Raw genomic sequence first — 24,964 nt, forward strand, 5'->3', positions numbered from 1 at the left:
TTTGTGGGTGGGAAACAAAACCTTCAGACAGGGGTTGTGGAGAGTGAGGGAGGTGTGTGTGTGTGTGTGTGTGGCTGTTTTAACACCTTTTCTTTATTGGCCTGGCTGTCGGACATATCAAACCGAGCCCGGATTTCTCAGTTTCTTGCCATCAGATGACTGCATTTCAAAAGGAGCTGGGACAATGTAGCTAGGTCACACCTCAATTCAAGTGCAGCAATGGCCTGTCAATGCGCCTTTTACGGCCAGCAGGGCAGGAATTATAAAAATCTCTTAGGTTTACACAGAAAGTGGCAGTGCGGGGAACTGGGGGAATTTCCATGCCCGGAGAGTCCATATTTCCCACATCTCAGGGCTGCATTCCCCGTCCGAGATGTTGGGAACGATAACACGGGGCCATTGTTCCTGCCTCCGGGTTCTTCCCTCATTACCTTTAAAGAAGCCCACCAAACAGAGGCAGCCCTCCTCTTCCTGACCTTCCCGGGCTCCCCCCAAAAGAAACTGTGTCCCCCTCGCCCCCCCGCTGCCTCCTGCTGTGGCCGAGGTGCATCGGTGCCACCAGCCAGGCACAGGCAGCACTCGGGCAGCGCCTGCACACCCGGGAATGGGAGAGCTCGTTAGAGGCAGCTTTAGGAGCCGCGCTAATGGGGCTCATCACTCCTGCGTGTGCATTTGATGGACGGGACAGAGTGGCCCAGCACATCCCTGTACTGCTGGGTGTACTTCTGTACTTCCAGGTGCTCCTACCTATTTTCATGACTCTCCCAAAGACGGAAGTGTTATCCACCGTGCTGCAGTTCCACCGCCGCTGCCGAAACTGGTACTGGCACTCCTTGATGGCGCTGCGGGCCCCTTCCCCGATGAACACCATGTGCTCCTGGTAGAGCTGGCAGAGCTTGCGCTGCCCGGGGGACAGCCCCGGCAGCTGGCTGCACACCGGCTGGGCGCCGATGATATACATCTCAGGCCTCTGGATGGGGTTCATGGCCAAAGACCTACGATGAGAAAAACATCCCAGGGAGTGTGGAGGGAGAGGCCCCCTCTGCGAAGCGTCCGACACCTCTCCCCACCAGCCCAGCCCAGCTCCGCTCCGGGAGCCCGGGCGCATTTCTCATGTCAGCCGCCTCCCTCCACAGCTCTGCCAGATGCGAGGCTTTTCCAGGGCTCTAGCGGGAGTAACACTGTTCGCTTGTAACCCGAGTTTAAACACAGAGAACACCCGGGATGGGGAGGGGGCAGAGAGAAAGCTCAGCACTTTCCCTGCAGAAGAAAGCCAGCAGCTATTTTACACAGCGCCAGCGAGCGATGCCTGCTGCCTTGGAGCCAGGCTATTTTCCGCTCTTCGGGGGAAGGGGCTCCGCGGCTGCTCCCAGGGCTTTTGGCAGCGGGTAGGAAACCTTACCCATCCACTCCCTACGCATTCCCTACATCCTAAAGCCCGGACGGCATTTCAGCGAGCCCCTACAAAAGGAGCCCAGAAATGCCTGGAGGAGAGGGGCTGCGTCCCACCACTCCCGAAACTGGGCACAGACAGCGGGAGGGGGGGAACCCGGAGAGAAGCGAGCCGCTGCGAAAGAAGCCCGGGGGGCAGGGAAGTTCCCGCGGAGGGCGCAGGGCAGGAGCAGCCGCTCGGCTCGGACGGTCCCGGTCCCCGGCCCGCGGCGGACAAAGGCGCCGCCGGCTCCCCTCACTTACCACCAGGAGTTGGCGTCGGCCACCGGCGAGGTGCAGCTGCAGAGGAGCGCGGCGGCGAGGGCCAGCCTCGGCCCGGTCATGGTGGGCTGCGGGGGCAGCCCCCGCCGAGCCGGCCGCCGGGACGGGGCGCCCTGCGGAGAAGTGCCGAGAGAAGCCCTGGAGCGGGGCCTGCGTGCGGCGGGGGCGCGGCGAGCTCAGCCCGGCTGCCGCCCCCTCCCACCCCGCAGGACCCTCCCCCGGCCGCCGCCTCCCGGGGGCTCCGGCGGCGGCCCTGCCTCCCGCCCGCCCCCGGCCCCGGGGCAGGGGCCGCGCTGCCGGGGCTCCCCGTCCGGCCCGGGGGCAGCGCACAGACGGCAGGGCTGTTCTCGCCCTTGCGGGCGTCGGGAGGGTCTCCCGGAGCCTCCGGGCAGCCCCCGGCCCGGCCGCCTTTGAAGCGCGCCCCGGCCCGGCGGTGCCGTGAGCCCCGCGGCCGCAGGTGTGCGGGAGCCGGCGGGGCACATCAAAGCGCCGCGCTGGCCCCGCTGCCTTGGTGATGCACAGGCGGCTCGGAAATGAGCGGCCCCCTCCCCAAAACAGCCTCTGAAGGGCCCCACACCACCGCCCCAGCCCCGTGCCCCGGGCGGGGGTCTGCGAGGCTCGGCCGGGCCGCCAGCGACCAGTGCGGATAGGGCTGGCACCGGAGCATGACGGCTTTATGGGCAGGGGAGAAGGACAGGAGAAAACATTCAAAGGCTCCTCTTGTCCAAACACCCTCTCCCTTCCCCACTGGAGTCACCGCTAATCTCAAAGGCAGGGCAATCCGGCAGCTCCTCAGCCCTGTCTGTCCCAGACACGGGCACAAAGCAGATGCAGGCGTCCTGCACCGTGCAGGTACTTCAAACGTGCTCCTCACACCCTGCCTCCTTCATGTCCTAGGGACACGGCCACCTCATCACACCATCGACGCTACCGCTGCTGCCTCCATCTCTACAAGGCTTCCCACTGTCCTGTCCTACCCTGCACCACACGCTTCCCACCTCTGTTCCACGGAAAATGCCCCTCCTGCCCCGGCCTCCCCACCAGGCCTGCCGTCCCCCCAGCCCTGCCCCTGCAGCAGCAGGTCCCCAAAGGCACGACTCGCAGGGATGTGCGAGTCCCCCCGGGCTGCGGGGCACACGAGTACCCAGCCCTGCCGTCTGCCTCGGGAGCAGCACCCGAGACATGAATCACCAGCCTCGGCAGCCCAGACTGCTGAAGTATATTTTTTATCGAATTCCTTGCACCCGCCACGGTGGACTTGCTGTGTTTGTTTGCAGCACGCTTCGCTTCCTCCCCCATCCAGATGTGCTGTACCTGCAGCTGGTGGCCCATCTCACCTGGCAGGCAGATGTGGGGCTGCAAGTGCCAGAATTAGCCTCAGGACAAAAAAGCCTTGTGCGACCCAGCACCTCAGTGGGAGGGGAGTTTTACTGCTTGGGCACAGCAGGATCCATGTCTGAAGAAAACAGGGTGACTTTATTCCCATCTTCTATATCCTCCCTTTCCCTCCTCCCACAGCCACAAGCGTGACGGAGGGATGGCGAGGTGTATGTGTGTATAGCCACGCATACATGTTTTGGGTCTGTTTCTGTAGGGAATAGACAGAATGGAAAGTTTATCTCCCTGAGTCTGGGGAGGAAGGAAGTTATGTATGGATGAATGGCTTTTCCATGACAAACAATGAGTCTGCACAGACATGGTGTGATGTCACCTGAAGAATTTCCAAGCCAGCCTCAGATACAGCAAACCTTTTCGCTGGCAGAGATGAGAGCGTCCCACCTTTCCATCTCGCCACAGCCCGAAAGAAGAACTAGGGCAGGGGGAAAAAAATAAAAGCCCTCACTGTCTCACACACACACAAGGCATGTGCCATGTAAATAGATGACATGATGGGAGAAGTGTATCTCCAGGCATTGCCCTCACCCTGCGGATTCTGAGAAAGGAGTAAACCATGGCGAGCCGCCCGGGAGCCTCTCCCAGCCAGGAATGTGAGACGGCAGCAGCTGATGAGGCAGTTCCACAAATACAGGTGATGTCAATGTCCATGTGAGCTGCTTCTCTGAGCACATGTGCACAGCCAGGACACACCAGCAGGCAGCCCTGCACTGGTGGCCCACTGACAGCACCATGGCGTGGTGGAAACTAAAACCTTTCCAGCTGGGAAAGCCTGGGAGATGCTCACGTGAAACTTGGTCCAGAAACACATGGCATTAATGGCATATCTCGTGTTAAATATTAATATGCACAGGCAGACAGACGATGATTAATAACAGTAAAGTGTTATGAATACTGCTGGCAGCAACCTGACTGCCAACCAACACAAGCAAGTGCTTGTCATCTTATTTTGAAACACAAGACCTAAGTATTGCTGTATGGGATAAGATAGCTTATGCAGCCAGCCTAATATCTTGTCAAAGGTAGCAACTAAAGGAGTTCCTTCAGCAGGAGAGATCTCAAACTCTGAATTCTACCTAAAATCTGCTGCTGGTGAAAGCAACTGCCATTGAGCTAATATGTGAATTATGGAAGTCAGTAATTTTTAAGGTGCTGTTAATAATTTCTTCACTGGCTGTGTTTATGACTTCAGATACAGTGATAATAGCAGGTGAGGCATTGCTGCAGGGATTTAGGCTCAACCAGCACCTTCCACACCAAAAGCTGAAAAGCACTTGCCTGGTGGTCTGAAGAATATGGTCTTCACCTCTTTCATCTGTTTCTACTTGCCACCAAAATCCTGGATGCGAGACTTTGATTTTGTAAAAAAAAAGCTTGAGTTATTTTTTAAGCCCAACTGCAGGACAGGTTCAAACAGCTTTGAGAAGTTGTTTGCTCAAGCAGGGCTGGGTGGGAGACATCAGTGAAATTTTGTGAGGATGAGAGATAGGGTGAAGTGGGGCTGCTGGTGGGCTGGGATGAATGGAGTCAGGGAAGCATTAGGTAGGACAGCCCAACCTCACTGCAGGCACATCACCCCTCCTGGCCATCATCCCTGTCCATCCTTCCCCAACCAAGTGACTCCCACTTTCACCCCAAACCATCCTTCCCCTGCAACAGCCCACTCACACCAACTCAGACCACCCCTGCTTCACTAGGAGGAAGAAGAAGAAGAGCAGGAGGAAGAACTCCAAAACCACAGGTTGCTCTTACTTCTGTGGAAAAAGGTCCCATCCCACCCCCTCCAGTGGGCATGGATCACTCAAACAGCAGAAGCGAACCTGCTTGAGCACTGCAGGTCTGATGCTTGCACCCAGAGTGCTAAGGATCACCTGGGCCAAGTAAGGAGCTGTTGCCTGAAAACAGGACATGAATCTCAACCCTTAGATTAAAGGTCTAATGCTTCTAAGAGGGCAGAGCAGTGGCAGCAAGCCTTCATCTTTGTAAGCCTTGGCATTCTGCTGCATTCAACAGTCTGCTGCCCTAGGCAACTGTCTCCTGTGTTGGCTGGCTGCCTGAAATTTGTACCTGTGTTTGCCTTTGTTCACTCTTCAGAGGTGACAACTGTGCATGAAGCATAAATTTACACATCCAGTTTCCAAAGTCACAGTGAAGCAACTGGAGAGCTATCACTGCTTTCTCAACACTGTCCCTGCCATGTTTGCTGGAGGGAAGCTGCAAGACTCCAAGAAAGAGAGGTCACGTCCATGAGATCATTTGCAAAGATTTGGCAGACTGTGAAAAGAGCTGAACCCTTGCTGGAAGACAGCCCTGATAAATGAGAAAGGGAAGGTTACTCATGCAAATTCCTTGTCCTACCCTTATTGTTTCTTAAAAATTCAGGATGTCCCCAAATGTGACACAGATCTTTACTGAGTACTATAAGGAGTGCTGAAAGAAAACATCACTTCCACATAACTCCAATGTTCCTCATCTCTGCAACTTGTCTAATTTCTTCTGGTCTGGGGAGAGCTGGACATACATTCTTGCTATAATGATCAAGAGCTTGAGTTCCTGTTTATTCTTGCAGCTTGACTGGAGTTCAATGCTTGCTTTTAACGCCTCACAATGCCCAGTGCATCCAGAAACACTTAGTGCTTTCTCTGACACAAGACACTTCTCAAGATGTGAAGGATATTCACTGAAGTAGAGTCTCCTCTGCTTAAGGAGCCAGTAGAGATGCACTGCCTAGTGTCATGGTTTAACCCCTCTTCCTCCTCCTCCTCGCCTCAGCTTGTATTGCTGAGCACAACTTCATGTGGTCTGGGGTATCCCTTTGGCCAGTTGGGATCAATTCCCAACTCCTTGTGCTCCCCCAGCCCACTCAGTGGCAGGGTGGGGTGAGAGGCAGGAAAGGCCTTGACTCTGTGCAAGCCCTGCTCTGCAATAACCAAAATATCCCGGAGTTATCGACACTGTTTTCAGCACAAATCCAAAACACAGCCCCATACCAGCCACTATGACGAAAATTAACTTTACTCCAGCCAAAACCAGCACACCCAGGAAGGAGGCTTTCCATGTGCAGCTCCAAGGGGAATCCCTGCCCTCTGGTTCTGTGCCATGGACCTGCTGCTGACAGCATCAAGCGATGTATCATAACGTCCTGCTATCCATCTGCTTCTGGCAGACAGGCCTTAACCACAGCTCTTACTAAGACTTCAGGAATCTCATTAAAGTCACACACTTGCCCATTCAGCTGAACCAGTTTTAGAGGGAGTGTAGATTAAAAAAAAAAAAAAAAAAAAAAAAAAAAAAGAAAAAAAAAGCCAAAATCACTTGAAGGTTAATTGCAGTCTTCACACAGAAACCTAAATCATCTTTTATCTCACCACACCCTGACTAGTCTGGTTCTGTGCTGCTCCCCTGCTGCCAGCCTGTCCTCTCCCAGCACTGTACCACCACATTGCTGGGCTGGTGTCAACCTTCCCAGATCTAAATGCATTCATTTATTTGTATTGCAATTATTACTTAACCAGCAACTGGAGCCACCTCCATAGGTCCAGACATAGCTGGGGTGTTATAGAAGGCGTAATAAAACCTTCCTAAAGTGTATCATGTCTGCCCTTTTGTCCTGACATTGCCTCGCCTCACTGAATTGCTACGCACTGTCTGTCTCTGCTGGAAAGGCAGATTATTCCTGCTTGTTTCTTTTGGTACTTACAGACTCAGTTTTATCTCCTGATGTGCTCATGCAGTACCTTTTTCTGCATCTCATCACCTGTCACCCCTGCTGACAGATCCAGATTTCCTTTCACCACTACCTTGCCCTTTCATTTTTCCATGACTCCCCTGGCCAATGACATTCAGCCTCACTGTCACCAGGGCATGTAGTGCAGCAAATGCCAAGATATACCTGCCAGTCTCAGCAGACTCAGTGACAGCTGTCCCTGAAGTGCCTCACGAGGGAGAGCAAGAATGGAGGAAGCTTGCAAATAAAGCAGACAACAAAAGTAGCCAGATACTAAACATTTTTGCCTTTTAAAACCAGAATATGTACAAAGGATAATGGTTCTATGAATAAAACAATTTCTCATTTGTGAAAGATACAAAATATATGTACAGCCTAATGAACACTGTCATTTTCAACACAGTATTTCATGACAGGCAAATGAGCTCACTTGGAGCAAGACCATCTCACCCGCTACAAGAAAAGAAGCAAACTCCAAAGATTAATCAGGACATGATCCTCCTTCCTCTCAAAGGGATTCTGTGGTACTCATACTCACTCTCACAGCAGATTAAATCCTAGTGTTGAGCCAGCCTGGTCCACTGAGACCAGCACAAGCTGTCCCAAAGAAAAGTGCAAGAGACTCAGCAGAAGCTGCATATGCTGAAACAAAGTTGATTTAGATTTTTTTGAAATCGAGAAAGAAGCAACACAGACCCATCCCTGCAGGTATATAGCTGTCTGGAAAGTCTCCACATTTGTGATATTCCCATGGACAGATCCAAGCCATCCAGTTCCATTTTACATGAGAAATCTATTTGCATGTTGGCAGCCTCAGTTGAGAGCCAGAGTCCTAAACCAGGACATGTCTAGCCCAAATTCTGCACTTCTTGTTCCCACGACTACTATAATACCAGGGTTTCTGGGGCTTCAGCAACCATCCATAATCACAAACTGAAACCTTCTTAGCATCCTCTATTTAAAAGCAAGCACCTACACCCATCCCTTAGACCCCACAACCCCGACAGCCACTATTTTTCCTTTACCTTACAGAAAGGGAAAGAGAGGTGCAGGAGGGGCTGAGTGACAGGTTGAAAACAGTAAAACTGTGGTGCAGATTTAGTCCATTCAGTAAAGCATTAAACCAGGTGCCTGAAAGTAAGTATATCCCTACTCATTTTTGTTGAATTGGGATCAAAATTAAAATCTGTTTGCTTTCTCCATTCTTTCAACCATCAAATACTTCTGCTGTCAATTAAATGTCGCTCCTGCTCAAATACAGTGGATTCAAATACAGAACATTTTGGGAATAATGCCCAAGTGTATAATTGCATCATCTTCATAGTTTTCACAAACAGTTTCCAAACCAAAGAGAAAAAAAACTTTTTTCAAGCATGCTTACCGTGTTTTATATTAAAAATAAACTTAGTAAAGTTTGAAGCACCACACATAAAGCCCTGTCTATATCAGGAGATGACAACAATTTAACCAATTTCAGAACTTATCTTCTATACCGTCACACTTCAATGAAGGAATTTCCTGTTAATTCTGGGTGCAAGAGATTTAAGCTAAACCTATTCAAACTGTCTGGGGAATAGACTGCATATACATTTGTACCAAAAAGGAGATTATTTTATATCTCAACTTCATTCTAGCACCAATCACTTACGTGCAATTTGAACTGCAGAACATGAAGTTATCCTGTTACAGATCTTAAGTTCACTGCCACAGGCCCAGGGCACAACTGCACAGAGAATGAACATCAGCCTCCTGAACAGGAACTACCCAAAGCTAAGATGCTGCCAAAGCCCCTGTGTTATCAGGTCAAGGCCTGAAGTGCAAGAACACGATAGCAAAAAAAGGAAAAAAAAAAATCAGTGTGTTAAAAAACTGATAACAAAGCATTAGCTTGAAAGAGGGCTCTGCGTAAAATTACCTGATTGATAAGAGATGAAGTTTCCAGTATTTGTGCCGGCATTTGCTGCTTTGTAAATCCTTCCCAAAAAGGAAAAAAGAACAACTGGAAAAGTAACTGAAGCTGCTAGCGCACTTTATTCAAATTTGTTCATTTTCATTGAATTTGCCTCAGTTTTCAAAGCATATTATATAGATATTTTAACTGCCAAAGCTATCCAAAAGCTTTCCAAAAAAAGCTGTGCTTTTTTCCTGCTTCTCTCGCCAACACGAACTCTAATGTGACATTGTGGTACAGACACTAGAATAGCATCCATCTCCTCCTCCCACAGCTCTGCCTGCCCAGCAGGGCTAACCAAAATCAAAACTTGCTTTACATCAACACAGCCAGTGCAAGTTGTCACCAGACTGACTTTCCACCCATGGTGAGGCTTTCTGAGCACATCCTGCACTCCACCAGTGGCAATTTCATCCTCCAAATAGCTCAGCCCACACCTAGGCTTCAAAACAAGGAATCAGATTTCAGAGGTGCCTGTGGAAAACTGTGTTTTTCCTTTCCTGCTTTGGACATGAAAAATGTTGTAGCCACCAGAAACTTAACTCCAAGGGGTTAAATTATCTGGGAAAAGTAGGTGCTTATCTAACACCTCATCTACTCAGAAAGCAGTGTACAAGCCCATGAATGACTAGCACCAGAGAATTTGGCCCTGAGTTGTTCTGAGAGTTCAGATTGTAACACCCACATTTTGCAGCCCTTCAAATATGGATTTGAAGTCCCTGTTCTCACAGCAGGTGCAGCTAAGCTGGATAAGCCTGCCCAATTAGGATCACTATGATCCTGCAAACTTCAGAAAGGTATTTGGATATTTTGATATTAGTGTATATAATTGTTAATTATTTACACTAAATAGTATGTGTAAATAATTATTGTTATTATTTAGTCCATGCTCACACTAAACCTTGTGCAGAACTTACCACACACAACTGAAGAGTCTACAGGAAATGGCTTTTTTTAAAAGGAAAAAAAAAGTGTTTATTTTCCCCTTGAAACTAAAGGGAAAACACACATTCAGTGGGAGAAATCCAGCACGTTGAGTTCTTCCAACTGCCACTCAAATAGAGAAAATTAAAATTATCTATTTTACACTACAATCCAAAAGAACATTTACAGTCCTGGAGATTTTTTCCCCAACCTCTTGAACATATTTATTCTCTCTGGCAATATGCTATTGAGTAAGTGGACTAGACAGGGATAGGGAATTTCTGTAGGTGGAACAGCTGTACATCTGGAATGCAACCTCTGCTTTATTGGACAACTACAAAGTTCTTGCAAAGAAAAATTGTGTTTGTCCTGCAAAAAAAACCCCAAAACCACCAAAACCAAACAACAAAACCCCAGTGTATCCACAGAGAAAATAGGAATTGCTCATCTTGCAGGAGAGAGAAGCAGGCTGCATTGCATATGGAGGTTAAAGGTTTGCTTGCAGGTGTGGCCCTCAGAAAGCTGCTGTCTGAGGATATATGCACCATCCTTGCAGCAGGCAAGGTGTAGGATGAAAGAGGGAATTGCCTGAGTCTCTACACTGCAGGGGAAGCAAGAAATCCTATTAAGGGTTTATGCTGTTCCAGCAAAATAACTTCCTCACTTGAAGCAGAAGCCAGCTTTTTCACTGTCTTGACTTTGCTCATGCTGACAGCATGCAGTTCTTCAGTCAAGCCCAGTGCCAGCTTTGTACAGAGAGATTCAGCATCAGGAAATGGGCTAGCAAGGCTCCTACTCCTGCTCTCACTCACAACTTCTTTTGCCTCTGAGATGCACTTCCAAGACTTTGAGTGAACATCCCTCCTGTTTCTGAACACTTGTAGAGAAAGAAGTTATTTACTACCTGAATGGGTTTGAAAACACAGTGATGTGCATATTCAAAAATATGTTCTAGAGAAGGCATGCATGGGAGATGTCTGAGGAGACATTTGTGCGTGGTGTGTAACAATTATAATGTGTTTTCATTTACACAGTGTCTCCTCCACACACAAGGGAACGTAGCAAAATGTAACTAAAACCACATATCCTTACAAATAAAGGGACAGAGAGACAGAGTTTCATACAAAGGTTAAACAAAAAAATCTGTTTAATGTCACTTCGGGGATTACAGGAACTGGAGTAAAACAAACATCCAGGAGAAACTTTGAAGGGTTGCTTCAGGAAAAGCACGTGTGTGCCACCATATCTGCATATTCAATATGTCTTGCTGGGACAGCTTGGGAAAAATAGGAAGCTGGAAATTTTCAGTGTGGGAATTAGATGGAAGAATGTGAACCATTCTAAACAAAACAGAGTGGAGTTGCCAGCTGACTTGCTAAAATGCCAGCGCTCTCTAGGATCCCTTGAAACAGAGCTGAGGACTGGCCCTGCTGCTCAGGGAGTGGGTAGGGAGCCAGGAGATTTGGGCTGGATTCCTGGCCCTGCAACAAACCCAGCATGTGATGCTGGGAAGTCATTCAGCTCTCAGTTTCCAAAACCTGATTTCATGCCTGCACTTCTGGGCACCTAGCGTGAGACAGCAAGAGCCCAAACATCCCAGACTTCAAACAAGGGTAAGCTGCAGGTACTCACTTCCCATCCATGAAGAACACACACTCTGGGGCTTCGTTTCATCATGGATGAAGCAGGGCTAAAACCTGCAAAGGAACCTGAAATGCTACAGAGCTCCAGGTAGGCATAACATGATCAGACATCTTTTGCCACATGGATATGCAAAGGACTATTAATGAGTTACATGGTGCTTCCCACGTCCTGTGGCAATTATTGCCATTCTATAAATATTTTCAATACATCTGAAGACTTTTGTTTATGTTTCCTGCTTCAGGGCATCGAGGAATAATCTCCTTGCAAAAGGATTCACTGTTCCAAAAGAAACCTAAAGAACACAGATCAGGATTGCTGGCAAAAAGCGTGGAACGACAACACTGACAAGACTAGGAAAATACTGGATCTCAAGGGTGAAACAGTGCAAAGAAAGAGGCTTTTCCACATAATTTAGTCAGCATGTATGTTGGGAAAAAAAAACAGAAGTAAAAACCATATTTCTAGCTTGTACTTTTCTGTATGCACACATTTAAAAAAAAATTGGAACCATCAGAACTAGAGAAAGTTGTATTCTCATTGCACATGAGTAGGGTCTGGTCACACATTAATTTACATTATACTGTAGGCACAGGTTTATTATGGATTTTTTTAAAATGAAAAATGTAGACACAAGTTGAAAGAACAAGTGTAAAACACAGATCTTGTTCTACCCATTTATATTTCCATGTCCAGCATGGTGAACTCTATACTTTCTTCCTGCCCTGTTTGTGCCTGCCCTTAATTTTACCCCCGCGTTTCCAGAGAGGATTTCCAAGATTCTTGTCGTGCACAGATAGATAACACGTGTTGGTGAATTTAATTGCCTTAATGGGGTTTTAGAGTTTCCACATGAACCCAAGAACAGAAGCAAGAACAAAAGAAGTTTCTGAAAGGGACATCCCTTTGCAAACATATTTTCGTGCACCCATTATAGTTGCATCAGATAACTTTCAGAAAATCAGGGGAATTTAGCACAAACAGTCACTACGTTGGTACTTCCAGGATTAAAATGTTACAGTAACCTTCCTTTGGCCAGAAGCAATCCAAATCTTCCATTAAATATAACATTCTATTTTGTGTCTTTAGCCTGCCTTCCTTACAAAACTGTATTTTCTAACTCTCACCTTTGTGCCAAGCTCTAACTGTGAATCTCATTTTCACAGCATGTTTCCAAAACAGTATTGCCCTATTTTTCACTTTTCCTCCAAGAACTTACTTCAGAGCCGGTGCTCAGAAGGCAGGTGACATAACTTGGTCCAATTCAAGTGAATTGCCAATTTTAGAATGCCATTTACTACCTGAAAATGTGCTGGTGGCCACAGTCCAGAGAGGGAGGAGTCAAAAGTAATGCTGCAGTAATCCATGGGTACAAAAATCTTGTGTTTTAAGAGCCACACAGCTACATCTGTACCCTCCCCAAGCTGAGCTCACCCTCTTGTGAGGTTACCTTTCACTGTGGCAAGAATATATGAATTACTTGTCCCTGGCCCTCACTCTGGGGGGCCATGCAAGGCTTGACTGGAAAGCCCAGAGACTGATGTCTTTTCTTCCTTGCAGCTTCTGACAGAGAGCACAGGCAGCAGCTTCTGACAGCTAAATACCCCTTACTCACAGGCCAGTAATGCTACATTTGCCCTGACTGCAGAGAGGGGATGCACCCACTCTGCCCACAGCATCTCCCCCATCCCAGGGTGAACGTGTTGGCTGTCAGTGCAGCTGCACACACAGAGCATTCATGCACCTCTGCTGGCTTTTGGACTAAACAGCTGTTACAAAGGAAGATTTCACAGACCTGCTGCTGTAACAGGTACCACACAGCATGTCAGACACACATGTTTCTGCTGTGACTGCAGGGGCTGTCCCTATTAGATCAAGTTGTAGAGGTCTCAGAGTTCAATCCCCAGGAATGGCTTATGAAAGCAATTACCACCTGAAAGGTCTCTTTGTTTTTGTGCCACTGCTTTTAATAATAACGATTGCATCAGATATTTTCTGCCATCTCCATCTTCTTTGGTGCTGCTAACGAAGCAATGACAAAGCCCAACACTCAAAATAGCACCCAAGACTTAAAATAGCACACAATACAATGAACTGCAAACACTTCAGGTTTGTGGTTTTGCATCCTGCCCTCCCAAAGCACTTTCCCTTTGATGATTTTAACCATTGAATACCAAGCTCCACATAAGCCCTGAAGGGTGGGACATGCATGGCCAAACCAGGGAATTGCCCAGGTCACCTGCTCTGAGCACCAGACAGTCCTGTCCCACAGCAGCAGACAGACAGACAGACATGAAAGGCACATGGCATTCGAGGGAGTTGTCTGGACAGTCACAAATTGTTTTGATTCTTCAAGCAATCCTTTCATTTACGCTTGGTTCAATCTGTTACAGCAGCAACAATCGCTGGCCAATTTAACAGCAAAACTGGGAATATAATCCTGTCCTCCCACACTTCACACCCTCTGACCATTCCCCCTTACATCAGCAGAGTTCTGTTCTTGTCAGCTACTGACTGAAGTAAAAACAAGACCTGAAGAAAATACCCAAATCCAAAAGGTTCTAATCTATAGCTGGAGTCTGCACTGAGACATTAGCTCTGAATTTTGCCCCAGCATCTAACCACATATCCACACTACATGGTATTTTGAATAAACCACCTGATTCCAGGAAATACATGGCACATGAGAATTACTTTGTGCAGGACAAACCATGTAATCCTAAAATACATCCTCATGTAGCACCTATTAGAGACATGAAGCCTGCAAAGTACAAAAACCCAGTTTGTTTTTTAAGGAAAGGTTCATAGTGACCTAGTCTTCACAACAAAGCTCAAGAGGCAAAAGGGAGTATTAAAATTTCCAATAAAACCTCTTATCAGTTATATTTTCTTTATATTCTTTGATCAAAAAATGAAAGATCACAAAAATGAAAATGAAAAACCAGCATGAATTCCAAAGGGAATCCACTCACTGAACACCCTATGCTGATTTATATATGTGTGTGTGCATGCACACAGATATGCACACATGCAACACAGAATCACAGAATTATTGAAAAGTTTGGTTTGGAAGGGACCTTGAAAGGCCACCTAGTCCAACCCCCTGAAATGAGCAGGGACATCTTCAACTGGACCAGGTTGCTCAGAGTCCTGGCCAACCTGACCTTTAACATTTCCAGGAACGCAGCAGCCACCACCTCCCTGGGCACCCTGTGTCAGTGTTTCACCACCCTCAGTAGAAAACTTGTATCCAGTACAAACTCACTCTCCTTTAGTTTAAAACCATTAACTATTGTCCTATTGCAACAGTCCCAAAAGGACCCTTTTGGTTTCATTCATACACAAAAAACCATTCCCCAAACTGAATTTGAAGAAGCTCCACTAAACCAACTTTAAACCCAGTTTAAGACCATGGGTTGTATCAAACTTAGTTGATTTTTGTGGTCTTGCTTCAAATCTGATTAAGAAGTTCTGGAAGCCAACTTGTGAAGGACAACTGTGGCTGCATCTAAGTTTAAATGGATCAAGAGAGAGAGAAGGGTTAGCTGGGCATGGGATTTATTGTCCAAGTGGTTTTGCATCACTTCTGTTCTGCAGTCCCAAAGGCACTGCCCAGAGGCAAAAAAAAGCCAAAGGCTAAAAAGATTCCTGTGCGTAAATTCACAAGTTTTTCCTTCTGCAGCTGAAGCTGTGAAAATGCAAAAAGCACATGGAATAGGGTGGCAGAAGAAAAGTAAGGATAAGGAAGGACTCTGTTATCTCTTAAATTACTAACTTGAGCCAAAATTTACCCTGCAAACTGACAGGCAAAAGTAACAAACCAGGCCAGGCTGAGATGGGAGCTAGAGAGAGACCTGGTGGATGTGATACCCAACCACGCAATAAGAGATGCAGGATGGACAACAGTGCAGCTTTATCAGCACAAGCTGCTTCCAATCATAGAAGCCACGAGTGAGTTATGTGAATCCTCCTGAACCCCTGCCAAGCAAAACTGTACAGCCTCCACTGAACAGTGGTGTAACTGGAGGAAAAAAAATGAAGCATTTATCCGGCAAGTGCTTTCTAAAAGAGAGCATGGCTGTCAGGAGCTGCTCGAGGAGCTGGAATGCTAGAGATGGTTCCAGGGGGATGGAGCAGCCATCAGAGTGCCTAAGAGACAGGCAGGGATTTTTAATAAAATGCAGTTTATCACATGGTGATTACCACCTCCTATTTATACCACATGAGATCATGAAAAACATGGCACATATTCCCTTACTCCTGGAAACACAAAGTCAACCCAACAACCATGTGATAAATTGGCCCTTTTCATGCACTTTGTACTTTGTCTTTCTAAACCTCTATTTCCAAACATCTGTCACTTAGACTGGCAAATAAAAATCTGCTGGAATAGTAACTTCTGTGCCTTCCTCTCCCCCAGATCAACACTACAGTAGATTAGGATTACGAATCCAAATTCCAGGCTGTTCCACTCAACATGTAAACCTTAACTGTTCACAAGGAAGGACAGATGATCTAAGTATGTAAGAAGTAAGAAAGAGAACTTTAGTGCCTCAAGAAAATGCATTATCTATTTCTAACTTCTGCTGGCTACACACAAGAGACATTACAGAGACAACGTGCCAAGATATAAAGAAAAAAATATTTCAGGTAAGCTTTTCTGCCTTGAAGAGCACACCTTTTCCTGCTCCCCTTCAAATGTGGTTTGAAAGGCTTAGGGAGAGGAAATTCCACATTATTTCCATGGTAAGATTCTGCAGCTGAGTTTGGGATAATATGGTGAAAGCCTTCATTAGCACGCTTTGAGAATGACTTGTAGAACTTGCTTGTAGCTTTGCCAGTTATGAGTAATGCAACAATCACCGAGACACTTCTGTGCCACATTTCCTTCACACATTGCCTGATGTCTACTGGACTCAGCCTTCTTGTGAGGGATCCCACTGCCTCCAGACAGGGAATCCCTGCCACGACAGGCCTGTGAGATGCCACACCTTTCTCCTCACTCCACGGAAATTCTCCATTTCGGTTGTGATGCTCTACAGCTGATCTGCAGAGAAAAAAAATCTATTGCCCCCAATCTTTTGCTTATTAACCAACTTCCCAACAGCACAAACTGCAAAAATAATCCTACAAAGGTAATTCATACTGGGCAACACCCCAGTACAGCTCCTGTGTGTGACTGCAGCTCCACAATCACTAAAACCAGGTCTGTGCATTGCTGGATCCCCCAGGAGTACAAATTTCATCGGGATCAGGCCAAGGCATGTGATCAGGCTGCTGCTGAATGAGCCAGAGCTCAGGATGCAGGGCCAACACCAATCCTGCTCTGGCCACGTGCCAGGCACAGGGGTGCAGACGATACCTGATCTGGCTGGAGCTGAGCACACTGACACCTGAGCCGGCATAAAGTCTGCTAGTAAAAAGTTAACCTGTCAAAAACTTCTTGAATTAACTCGAGCAGGCAGGGTGAATGAATACCAGGTCAGCGCTTCACATCATGTGGCCACCCCATTTTGGAGCCAATAATAGGAGCTGCACTGCTGGCTTTTGTTGCTCTGCCAAACCACAGCCGAATGTTGATAGTGATGTTTATATGCATGGGGAACTCAGTGCAGGATCAGGGCCTCAGAGTCCTTCAACTCGCCTTGCCTCCAACTTAAAGCAAAAAGGAAGGAAAAAAGCAGAGCGAAACCTAAATGTTTAACCTCTAAGTAGTCAACAGAATCCACTAATATGGAATGTGTATGTGAAGGCAGAACCATGAATGCTTCTGTAGCAGACAAGTTTAAATGATGATTAAAATAGAGCCTATTCCTTTGGGTTAGTGAAGGCATCAGTACAGCAAACACATCAGTAACCAGGCTGATTTGTGCAGTATTTCAGCCATCCAGACAGTATTAAAAAGACACCCTGTCATGTTGAACAAATGCAAACTTTTTTTTTTCTTTATAAAGAAAGGGCAGTCCTGCTCTTCTGAAACTGTTTTGAAAAGCCTTACCTGATCACTGGTAGAACTTAAGCCATTTTTAACACTGCTGCAATACTGCCCAGTGTTGGGATGTACATGGGTACCACTACACAAGGCCATAGACAAATAGGAAACGTGGTTTTCAAACATTCTTTCTTGAAATTATTGGAAGTCACTGGAAATTGCTTGGTTTGTGTGAGTACCTCAACAATTTTCAGAGCTAGTTCAAGGAGGCCATTAACTGAAAGCCATTTTCAGAAGATTTTGTATTTCCCATTTCAGAGGCCCTAAACCAGTCCATGCAGAGATGTACAGCAACCTTGACAGCTACCCACAGCTCTGAGCTGTTTACAGCCCTGTTCTATCACTCCTGCAGGCATGCCTGGACAGAGAGTTCCCAAACTTTGCTCCTCAAGGCTGTCACACTGCCTCATAGCCATGCTGCACATCACAGCAGCCAGCGTTCCAGCAGGCAAGGGTGAGGCACCATCCACCTTGTAATGTATCAGGTAAAGCACTGCCAGCAGGTTAAGGGAGGTGATCCTGCCCTTTTACTCAGCCCTGGTGTACTGCATCCAGTTCTGGGCTGCTCAGTACTAGAGAGTGCTGGAGTCCCTGGAGAGGGCCCAGTGAAGAGTGACACAGAGGATGAGGGGACTGGAGCATTGCTATTGTGAGAAAAGGCTGAGAAAATGGGCCTGTTCAGCCTCAAAAAGAGATGACTGAGGAACGACCTCATCAATATAAGTATCTTAAGGATGAGTCAAGAGGATGGAGCCAGGCTCTTCTCAGTGACACCAAGCAATAGGACAAGAGCCGACAGGTACAAACTGACGCACAGAAAATTCCTCCAGAACACAAGGAATAACATCTTTCCTGTGTGCACTGCACCAGGCTGCCCACAGAGGTTGTGGCGTCTCCCTCTCTGTACACTCAAGAGCCGTCTGGATGGCACCCTGTGCCATGTGCTGGAGGCGGGGGTGGCCCCGGTGACCGCTGAAGCCGCTGAGGCCCCTCGGGCCGGGTCCCGGTGACCGCCGAGGCCCCTCGGGGCGGGCCTGGAGCCGCGGTGGCGCCCCTGGCGGCGGTGCGGGGCAGCGCAGCACGGCGGGAGCGGCGGGGGCGCCGCGCGGCCCGCGCTGTTTCCAGGGCGACGGCTCGCCGTGTTCCGGACCGTACCATTGCGCAAGCGGCGCGGGTGGGGGCGGGAGGGGAACAGGCCCGGCCCGGCGCCGCCTCCTCCCCCGGCTGCCTCCTCCCCCCGCGCCCGGCCGCGCCTCCCCCCCCCGCGGGCCGGAGCGGCGCCGGGCCCAGCAGCGCGCGGCGCGGAGCGGAGCGGGCGGGCCCGGAGCGGCGGAGTCGGTACCGGCGGCGGGCGGGCCGGGCCGGGCCGGGCCGCGCCACCCCCTGCCCTCGCTGCCTCACCGCCGGCGCGGGATGCGGGCGGCGCGGGGCCGCGGGCTGTGAGCGGCGGCAGCGCGGAGACAAAGGGAGGCGGCGGCGGCGGCGGGGCTCGGCGGCCGGCGCTGGGCACGGGGCGCGGGGGCCGCCGCCGGGGCGCGCCCGCCGGGATGCGGCGCGGGGCGGCGCGGCCGCGGCAGCAGCGCGGCGGCGGCAGCGGCGCGGCCCGCCCGGCGCGGCGGTAGAGGCGGCGGGGCCGGGCCGGCGGTCGCGCAGTAGCGTCTCCCGCGCCGCCCGCGCCGGCGATGTGAGGGCGGCGGCGGCGGCAGGAGGAGCGCGGCGCGGAGCGGAAGGCGGGCGGGCCCCGGGCGGAAGCGGGCCGGGCCCGGCGGCGAGGGGCAGCAGCGCGGCGCCGGCGGGGGGCGGCCGGGCGCGGGCGGGCGTGCGTGCGATGGAAACGCACATCTCGTGCCTGTTCCCCGAGCTGCTCGCCATGATCTTCGGGTACCTGGAGGTGCGCGACAAGGGCCGCGCGGCGCAGGTGTGCACGGCCTGGCGGGACGCCGCCTACCACCGCTCGGTGTGGCGGGGCGTGGAGGCCAAGCTGCACCTGCGCCGCGCCAACCCCTCGCTCTTCCCCAGCCTGGCGGCGCGGGGCATCCGGCGGGTGCAGATCCTGTCGCTGCGGCGCAGCCTGAGCTACGTGGTCCAGGGCATGGCGGACATCGAGAGCCTCAACCTCAGCGGCTGCTACAACCTCACCGACAACGGGCTGAGCCACGCCTTCGTGGCGGAGATCAGCTCCCTGCGCTCGCTTAACCTGAGCCTCTGCAAGCAGATCACGGACAGCAGCCTGGGCCGCATCGCCCAGTACCTCAAGGGCCTGGAGGTGCTCGAGCTCGGAGGCTGCAGCAACATCACCAACACCGGCCTCCTGCTCATCGCCTGGGGCCTGCAGCGCCTCAAGAGCCTCAACCTGCGCTCCTGCCGGCACCTCTCCGACGTGGGCATCGGGCACCTGGCGGGCATGACCCGCAGCGCGGCCGAGGGCTGCCTGGGCCTGGAGCAGCTCACGCTGCAGGACTGCCAGAAGCTCAGCGACCTCTCGCTCAAGCACCTGGCCCGCGGGCTGGGCCGCCTCCGCCAGCTCAACCTCAGCTTCTGCGGGGGCATCTCGGACGCGGGCTGCTGCACCTGTCGCACATGAGCAGCCTGCGGAGCCTCAACCTGCGCTCCTGCGACAACATCAGCGACACGGGCATCATGCACCTGGCCATGGGCAGCCTGCGGCTGTCCGGCCTCGACGTCTCCTTCTGCGACAAGGTGGGGGACCAGAGCCTAGCCTACATCGCACAGGGCCTCGACGGGCTGCGCTCGCTGTCCCTCTGCTCCTGCCACATCAGCGACGAGGGCATCAACCGCATGGTGCGGCAGATGCACGGGCTGCGCACCCTCAACATCGGCCAGTGTGTCCGCATCACCGACAAGGGCCTGGAGCTCATCGCCGAACACCTCAGCCAGCTCACGGGCATCGACCTCTACGGCTGCACCCGCATCACCAAGCGGGGCCTGGAGCGCATCACCCAGCTGCCCTGCCTCAAGGTGCTCAACCTGGGACTTTGGGAAATGACTGAGAGTGAGAAGGTCAGGTGAGAGGAGGAGGAGGGTGCCCCGAGACCTCCATCTCCTCTGGAGGGACTCACTGACTGACTGACTGACTGCTGCAGAGGAGGAGAGAAAGAGAGAGGGGCATGCACAGAGACATGCTACCCACGCACTCTGGCACCGCAGGGAGGAACACAGAGGGTATATCCTCGACCCTTCTGTGCTGCCTACCTATCCTTGCTGTGGAGGAGGAGGAAGGGGGACCAGGAGGACAGAGAGAAAGCACCTATCCATTTTCCAGGTCATGCCTCAAGCTCCATGCTAGGGAGACAGAGCCCTCTCCCTTCCCACAGCATCCTTCCCTGCAGGAGAGGTAGAAACCCACACTTATGCACTGGGGCTAGAGACACCCCTCTTTATCCCCACTCCCACATTCCATCCCCTCAAGCACTAAGGATGGATAAAGAAAGACCCTTGTTCTGCCATGTATTCAGAATAGATTATTTTTGGTTTATATAAAGGAGAGTGGAAATGGAGATGGGAACAAAAAATAGTTAACAGCAGCAAAGGCTTCCTAGCTACACTTGTGCACCCAGCCACCCAGTCATCCTGAGCTGGGCACAGACAGAGCTTTTGATAAAACAACCATTCCACCTCTGTGCTTGCCCCTCCCCTGTCAACACATCTGTGACAGAAATACTGCTCCCTAGGTACATTGATTTTTTCCCCCCTTTTAAATCTCTCTTCAGTCTCCAGTTTCATGTTATTCTCTGCTGTGGGTGGATACAACCTCCCACTATTCCAGTTCTCCACTGCACTGAGACTAGCGATAGCTACAGCCTCCCCTTTTGTCAGTATGTTTCCATGTCATCCTGCACTATGGGTAATGGAAAAGTCCAGGCACTCCATTCTCCCTCCCCATCTCTCCACTGGAGATGAATACACCATTTCCTCCTTCTCCTGTCTCTGGGGACTGGACACAGACCCCACTCTCTTAAGCCTTTCCATGCACTGGGGGACTCTGAGAGTTACTGAGACTTGTCTTCCCTTTCATCATTCTCTCTTTTTCTCCCCTCCTCCTCCTTGGCAACGGGGACAGACATATCCAGCCACATATCCATTCCTCTCTGGGTTGGGGGTGAGCAGGTAGAAAGGAGTTCTCGCTCCTCTCTACCTGGGGGACATGAGGAAGAATCTCCAGCTTCATTTCTGCTTCATTTGAGATACTGTGACCTGTTTTTATTTTGAAATGCATAAAAAAAATTACTGCTACAAAAACAGCCTCTTACTCTCCCATCTATCCCTTGCTTACATCCTGTAATTGATCCCAGTTTTCCTCACTCATTCTCCCCTTTACAGTATTCATTTTCTTACATGGTTTTATTTTTAAAGACATATGAAGTTGCTGTTCTTGTGGATTTTTAAGTACTTTTTTTTCTGCTGAATATATTCTATATATATAAATATATATATGATGTCTGGCTACCTCGTTTTAATTTGTTACTTTTTTTTTTCCCTCCTCAAAAGCCCTGGAATTCTTACAAGAAAGAGATTTTGAGACTGAAACATTTTTGTGCCTAGACTGGAATAATGCCCCTTGGGTTTGTTCTTATTTTATCCCCTCTTCCACCCCCACCCCTTTTTTTAATTTTTTTTTTTTTAATTTTTAATTTTTGTTTTTAGGCTTACCCTGCTGTGTCCCACCTCCACATTCTGGTTGTGCCTCTCCCTCCCTCTTCACTGGGAACTGGGGACCCAAACTGTGCTTCTGCATTTTTACTCTTCTAGCACAAATATGTAACGTGAGAATCCACACTGAGGATTGGGCTACTGTTAACAGAAATGTGTAAAATGCAAGTTTGTTTAAAAAAAGAAAAATTATATATATGGATATATGCAAGTGCTTTCCCCTCCCCTCCTAAGCCACCTACAAAAGGTCACTATGCCAGGCTTCCTGTTTGTAGGTGGAGAGGAGCAGAGCTGGCCTGCAGGCCCCAGGGCTGCCATGTGAAGGGGAGGAGACTGAAGTTCATCTGTCTTATCTCTGTTCTGTCAATAAAATGGAGCTGGGTCTTTAGATTATTTTTTAATTATTATCTGAAAGAGGAAGATTAAGTTTGGGTTTTGTTTTGTCTTTTTTTTTTTTTTTTTTTTTAAATATCTTGGCTTTTTTTTTGCTTATCTGTTCAAAATCTCAAATCCTCCACAGTAACAGGCCAGACCACGGAGTTAACACAAACCCGGAGACCCCTATGGATTAATTGTACTGTTTGTGAATTTGTATAAAAAAATAACAAAGATCCTCTTAAAACATTTTATATTCTTACAGTAAAAGGTTAAACATATTTATATAATAAAAGAGGAAATATGAAGTATGTTTTTGAAAAAAAAAAGCCGTATATGTGTTGTCTGTACTTATTGAAGACGTGTGTGTCTGTTGGGCTTGGTAAGAGCAGCCTTGTGGCTGATGGTGGGGTTTGGGGCTGGCTCTGCTGAGGAAGGCAAGGAGCCTCCTCCTGTGCAGGATGCTGGGTAACATCAGCAGGAGGAGTTTGTGAGGAAGGGGTTTGGCAGGACCAGCGAGGGTGCTGGCAGCATCCCTGGGGACAAACCCTGCTCAGACTTCTGAGTCTGAGGTCACACAAACCTAAAGTGCTGAAACTTGCAGCTGAATCGACTGCTTGGTGATAGAGGACAGCATTTGTGGGGGGAGAAGGCGGCCCGTATTTCTTAATTTTTTTAAGCTCCAGATGAATTGCTCGGTGGAGGACTTTTTAGTCATTTAAACTGTGGCCCTCCCCGGATGGAAGACCCATCAAATAAAAACATTTCCCAGCACTGACAACCACCAAAAACCTGCGCCCTTGCAGACCTGGAAAATCTGAAACGTCTTGGTTGATTTCCACTACCCAGCCGAAGATTAAAGAGAAAGTAAAAAGTGGAACCGTGTTTAAAAAAAAAAGTTTGAATAATCTAAGGTGTCCTTTGTCCTCTACCATAATCTTTCTCCTCAACGTTATGACTTTTAACCCGATGCGGTCCCTTTCTGGCCTCCCCGACGTGGGGTGTTTTATTGTTGCAGGAGATGGAGCTTAAGCGGTGTTTATAGGGCAGCCACAAAGCCCGTCCGGCTCCCCCAGCCCGGCGACGGGGCTCGCTCGCCCGCTGCCCCCTTCCTGCCTCGAAGGAGGGGGAATGCGAAATGGTGGAAGAAGGCAGAGCCATTGTTCAGCAAAGTTAAAAGAGGAGCTGTCCTTGCTTGCTTGCTCAGTCATGCATACTCAATCTGGCCGGGCCCGAGTCCCTATGGAAAGGAGGAGGGCGATTCTTCCCCTCTTTTTAACATTCCTCTCCAGGCCTGGCTGTATTTAAGCTGCTTTCCTCCGCGCCGAGGAGGAGGGAGGGGGATGGTCTGAAGTTCCTGTACATTTGCATTTTAAGCACTTCCAGCGCTGAGCAGGCCACTTTGTTCCCCGCTCCAGCGGCCGCGGCTGGGTGCTGCTCCAGGTGGGATGCCCTGCCAGAGGAGGTGCCCTCGGCGCCCGCACCTGCCCGCCCTGCTCAGCCCCTGCCTCCGCAGCTATTTTGGCTGAGGCTGGACTGGGCATACTCATTGCCAGCCCTGCCCACCTCACCTCTTAATGCAGTGCTGCATTTCAAAGGGGAAAGCAGCGCCTGACTCCGGCCCTCTTAAAAAGAAACACCATCTCCTCCACATCCTAAGGACCCGGACTATCTCAGGGTCTGGACTTTGGGGCGTGTGTTGTTCTATTCCCTCCTTTCCAAGACTTCCAAGCTTTCTGCTGGGAGTCCATTGACAAAAGCTGCATTGTTCGCTTTAGGGAAAGCCACCACACTTGGATCTAATTGAGCCTGACACTATATCCATCTTCCCCTACTTGGAGGGAGGTGTTAGGGTCTGTCTTTCCTGCATTAAGAACAGAGTTTACAGTAACTTCTTGATGGAAAAAGAGCATGTATGTATGAGTGTTATAAACAACAGGAATTCCAGATCAGGTTCCCATAACAGCTGAAAACGTAATTGCTCCTGGGGTCAAGCAGCAGTCCCAGCCAAGGATGAGGAATGATAAACCTCTCATAATGTAGGTTTGTTTCTGCTGGGTTTGGGTGAAAGTGGTATCTCCTTATTAAGCCCCAAGTTCACCTGGATAACAGGGGAACATCTGTGTTTCAATATAATATGTGCACTCGTAAGCTCTGTAATCAGACCCAGGACAGGATTTTTTTTTCCCTAAAAAATCTGAACTTCTTCTCTCAACTTATTAAAAAAAAAAACCAAACCAAAAGCATCGCCCACATGGCCCAACATCCCCTTTTAAGAGGAACACAAGCCAAAAGAAGTTGCCAAAACCAAAGCCTCCCTGAACCCCAGTTCTTAGACACCCTGGACTGTTCCCGTAGATGGAGCAAGTGCTCCTCATACCTTCCTCTCATGCTCCATTGTGACAGCACCTCCTCGGACCCAGACACAGGCCAACAACCATAGACCAATTACCACATAACTTCTCAGCATAACCAACCACTCCTGAATTTTTGAACATGACTCAGTTGGAAACTGGGGTAGAAAACCGTAAAAAACACTCCTCTACTTGGAAATGAGCTGGAAGTCTCCTGTCTG

At 49.5% G+C, this 24,964-nt stretch overlaps 2 protein-coding genes across 2 annotated transcripts in view; one reads left to right on the plus strand and one right to left on the minus strand.

The window, feature by feature from the left end:
* Positions 1-24,964, minus strand: part of WNT5B (Wnt family member 5B) — a 66,639-nt gene that overhangs the window by 13,594 nt on the left and 28,081 nt on the right. The window contains exons 2-3 of the mRNA XM_030959554.1: positions 1,696-1,826; positions 748-995 (exon numbers count right to left, since the gene is read on the minus strand). Coding sequence (XP_030815414.1) covers positions 748-995; positions 1,696-1,826 — 379 coding nt within the window. The remainder of the gene's footprint in view (positions 1-747; positions 996-1,695; positions 1,827-24,964) is intronic.
* FBXL14 (F-box and leucine rich repeat protein 14) lies at positions 19,129-22,712 on the plus strand. Its single transcript, XM_030959553.1, is given in 2 exon segments — positions 19,129-19,898; positions 19,901-22,712. Coding segments are annotated over 2 exon segments (1,200 nt in total). The 5' UTR covers positions 19,129-19,171; the 3' UTR covers positions 20,374-22,712.

Source organism: Camarhynchus parvulus, chromosome 1A, assembly GCF_901933205.1.
Source record: "Camarhynchus parvulus chromosome 1A, STF_HiC, whole genome shotgun sequence".
Lineage (NCBI taxonomy): Eukaryota > Metazoa > Chordata > Aves > Passeriformes > Thraupidae > Camarhynchus > Camarhynchus parvulus.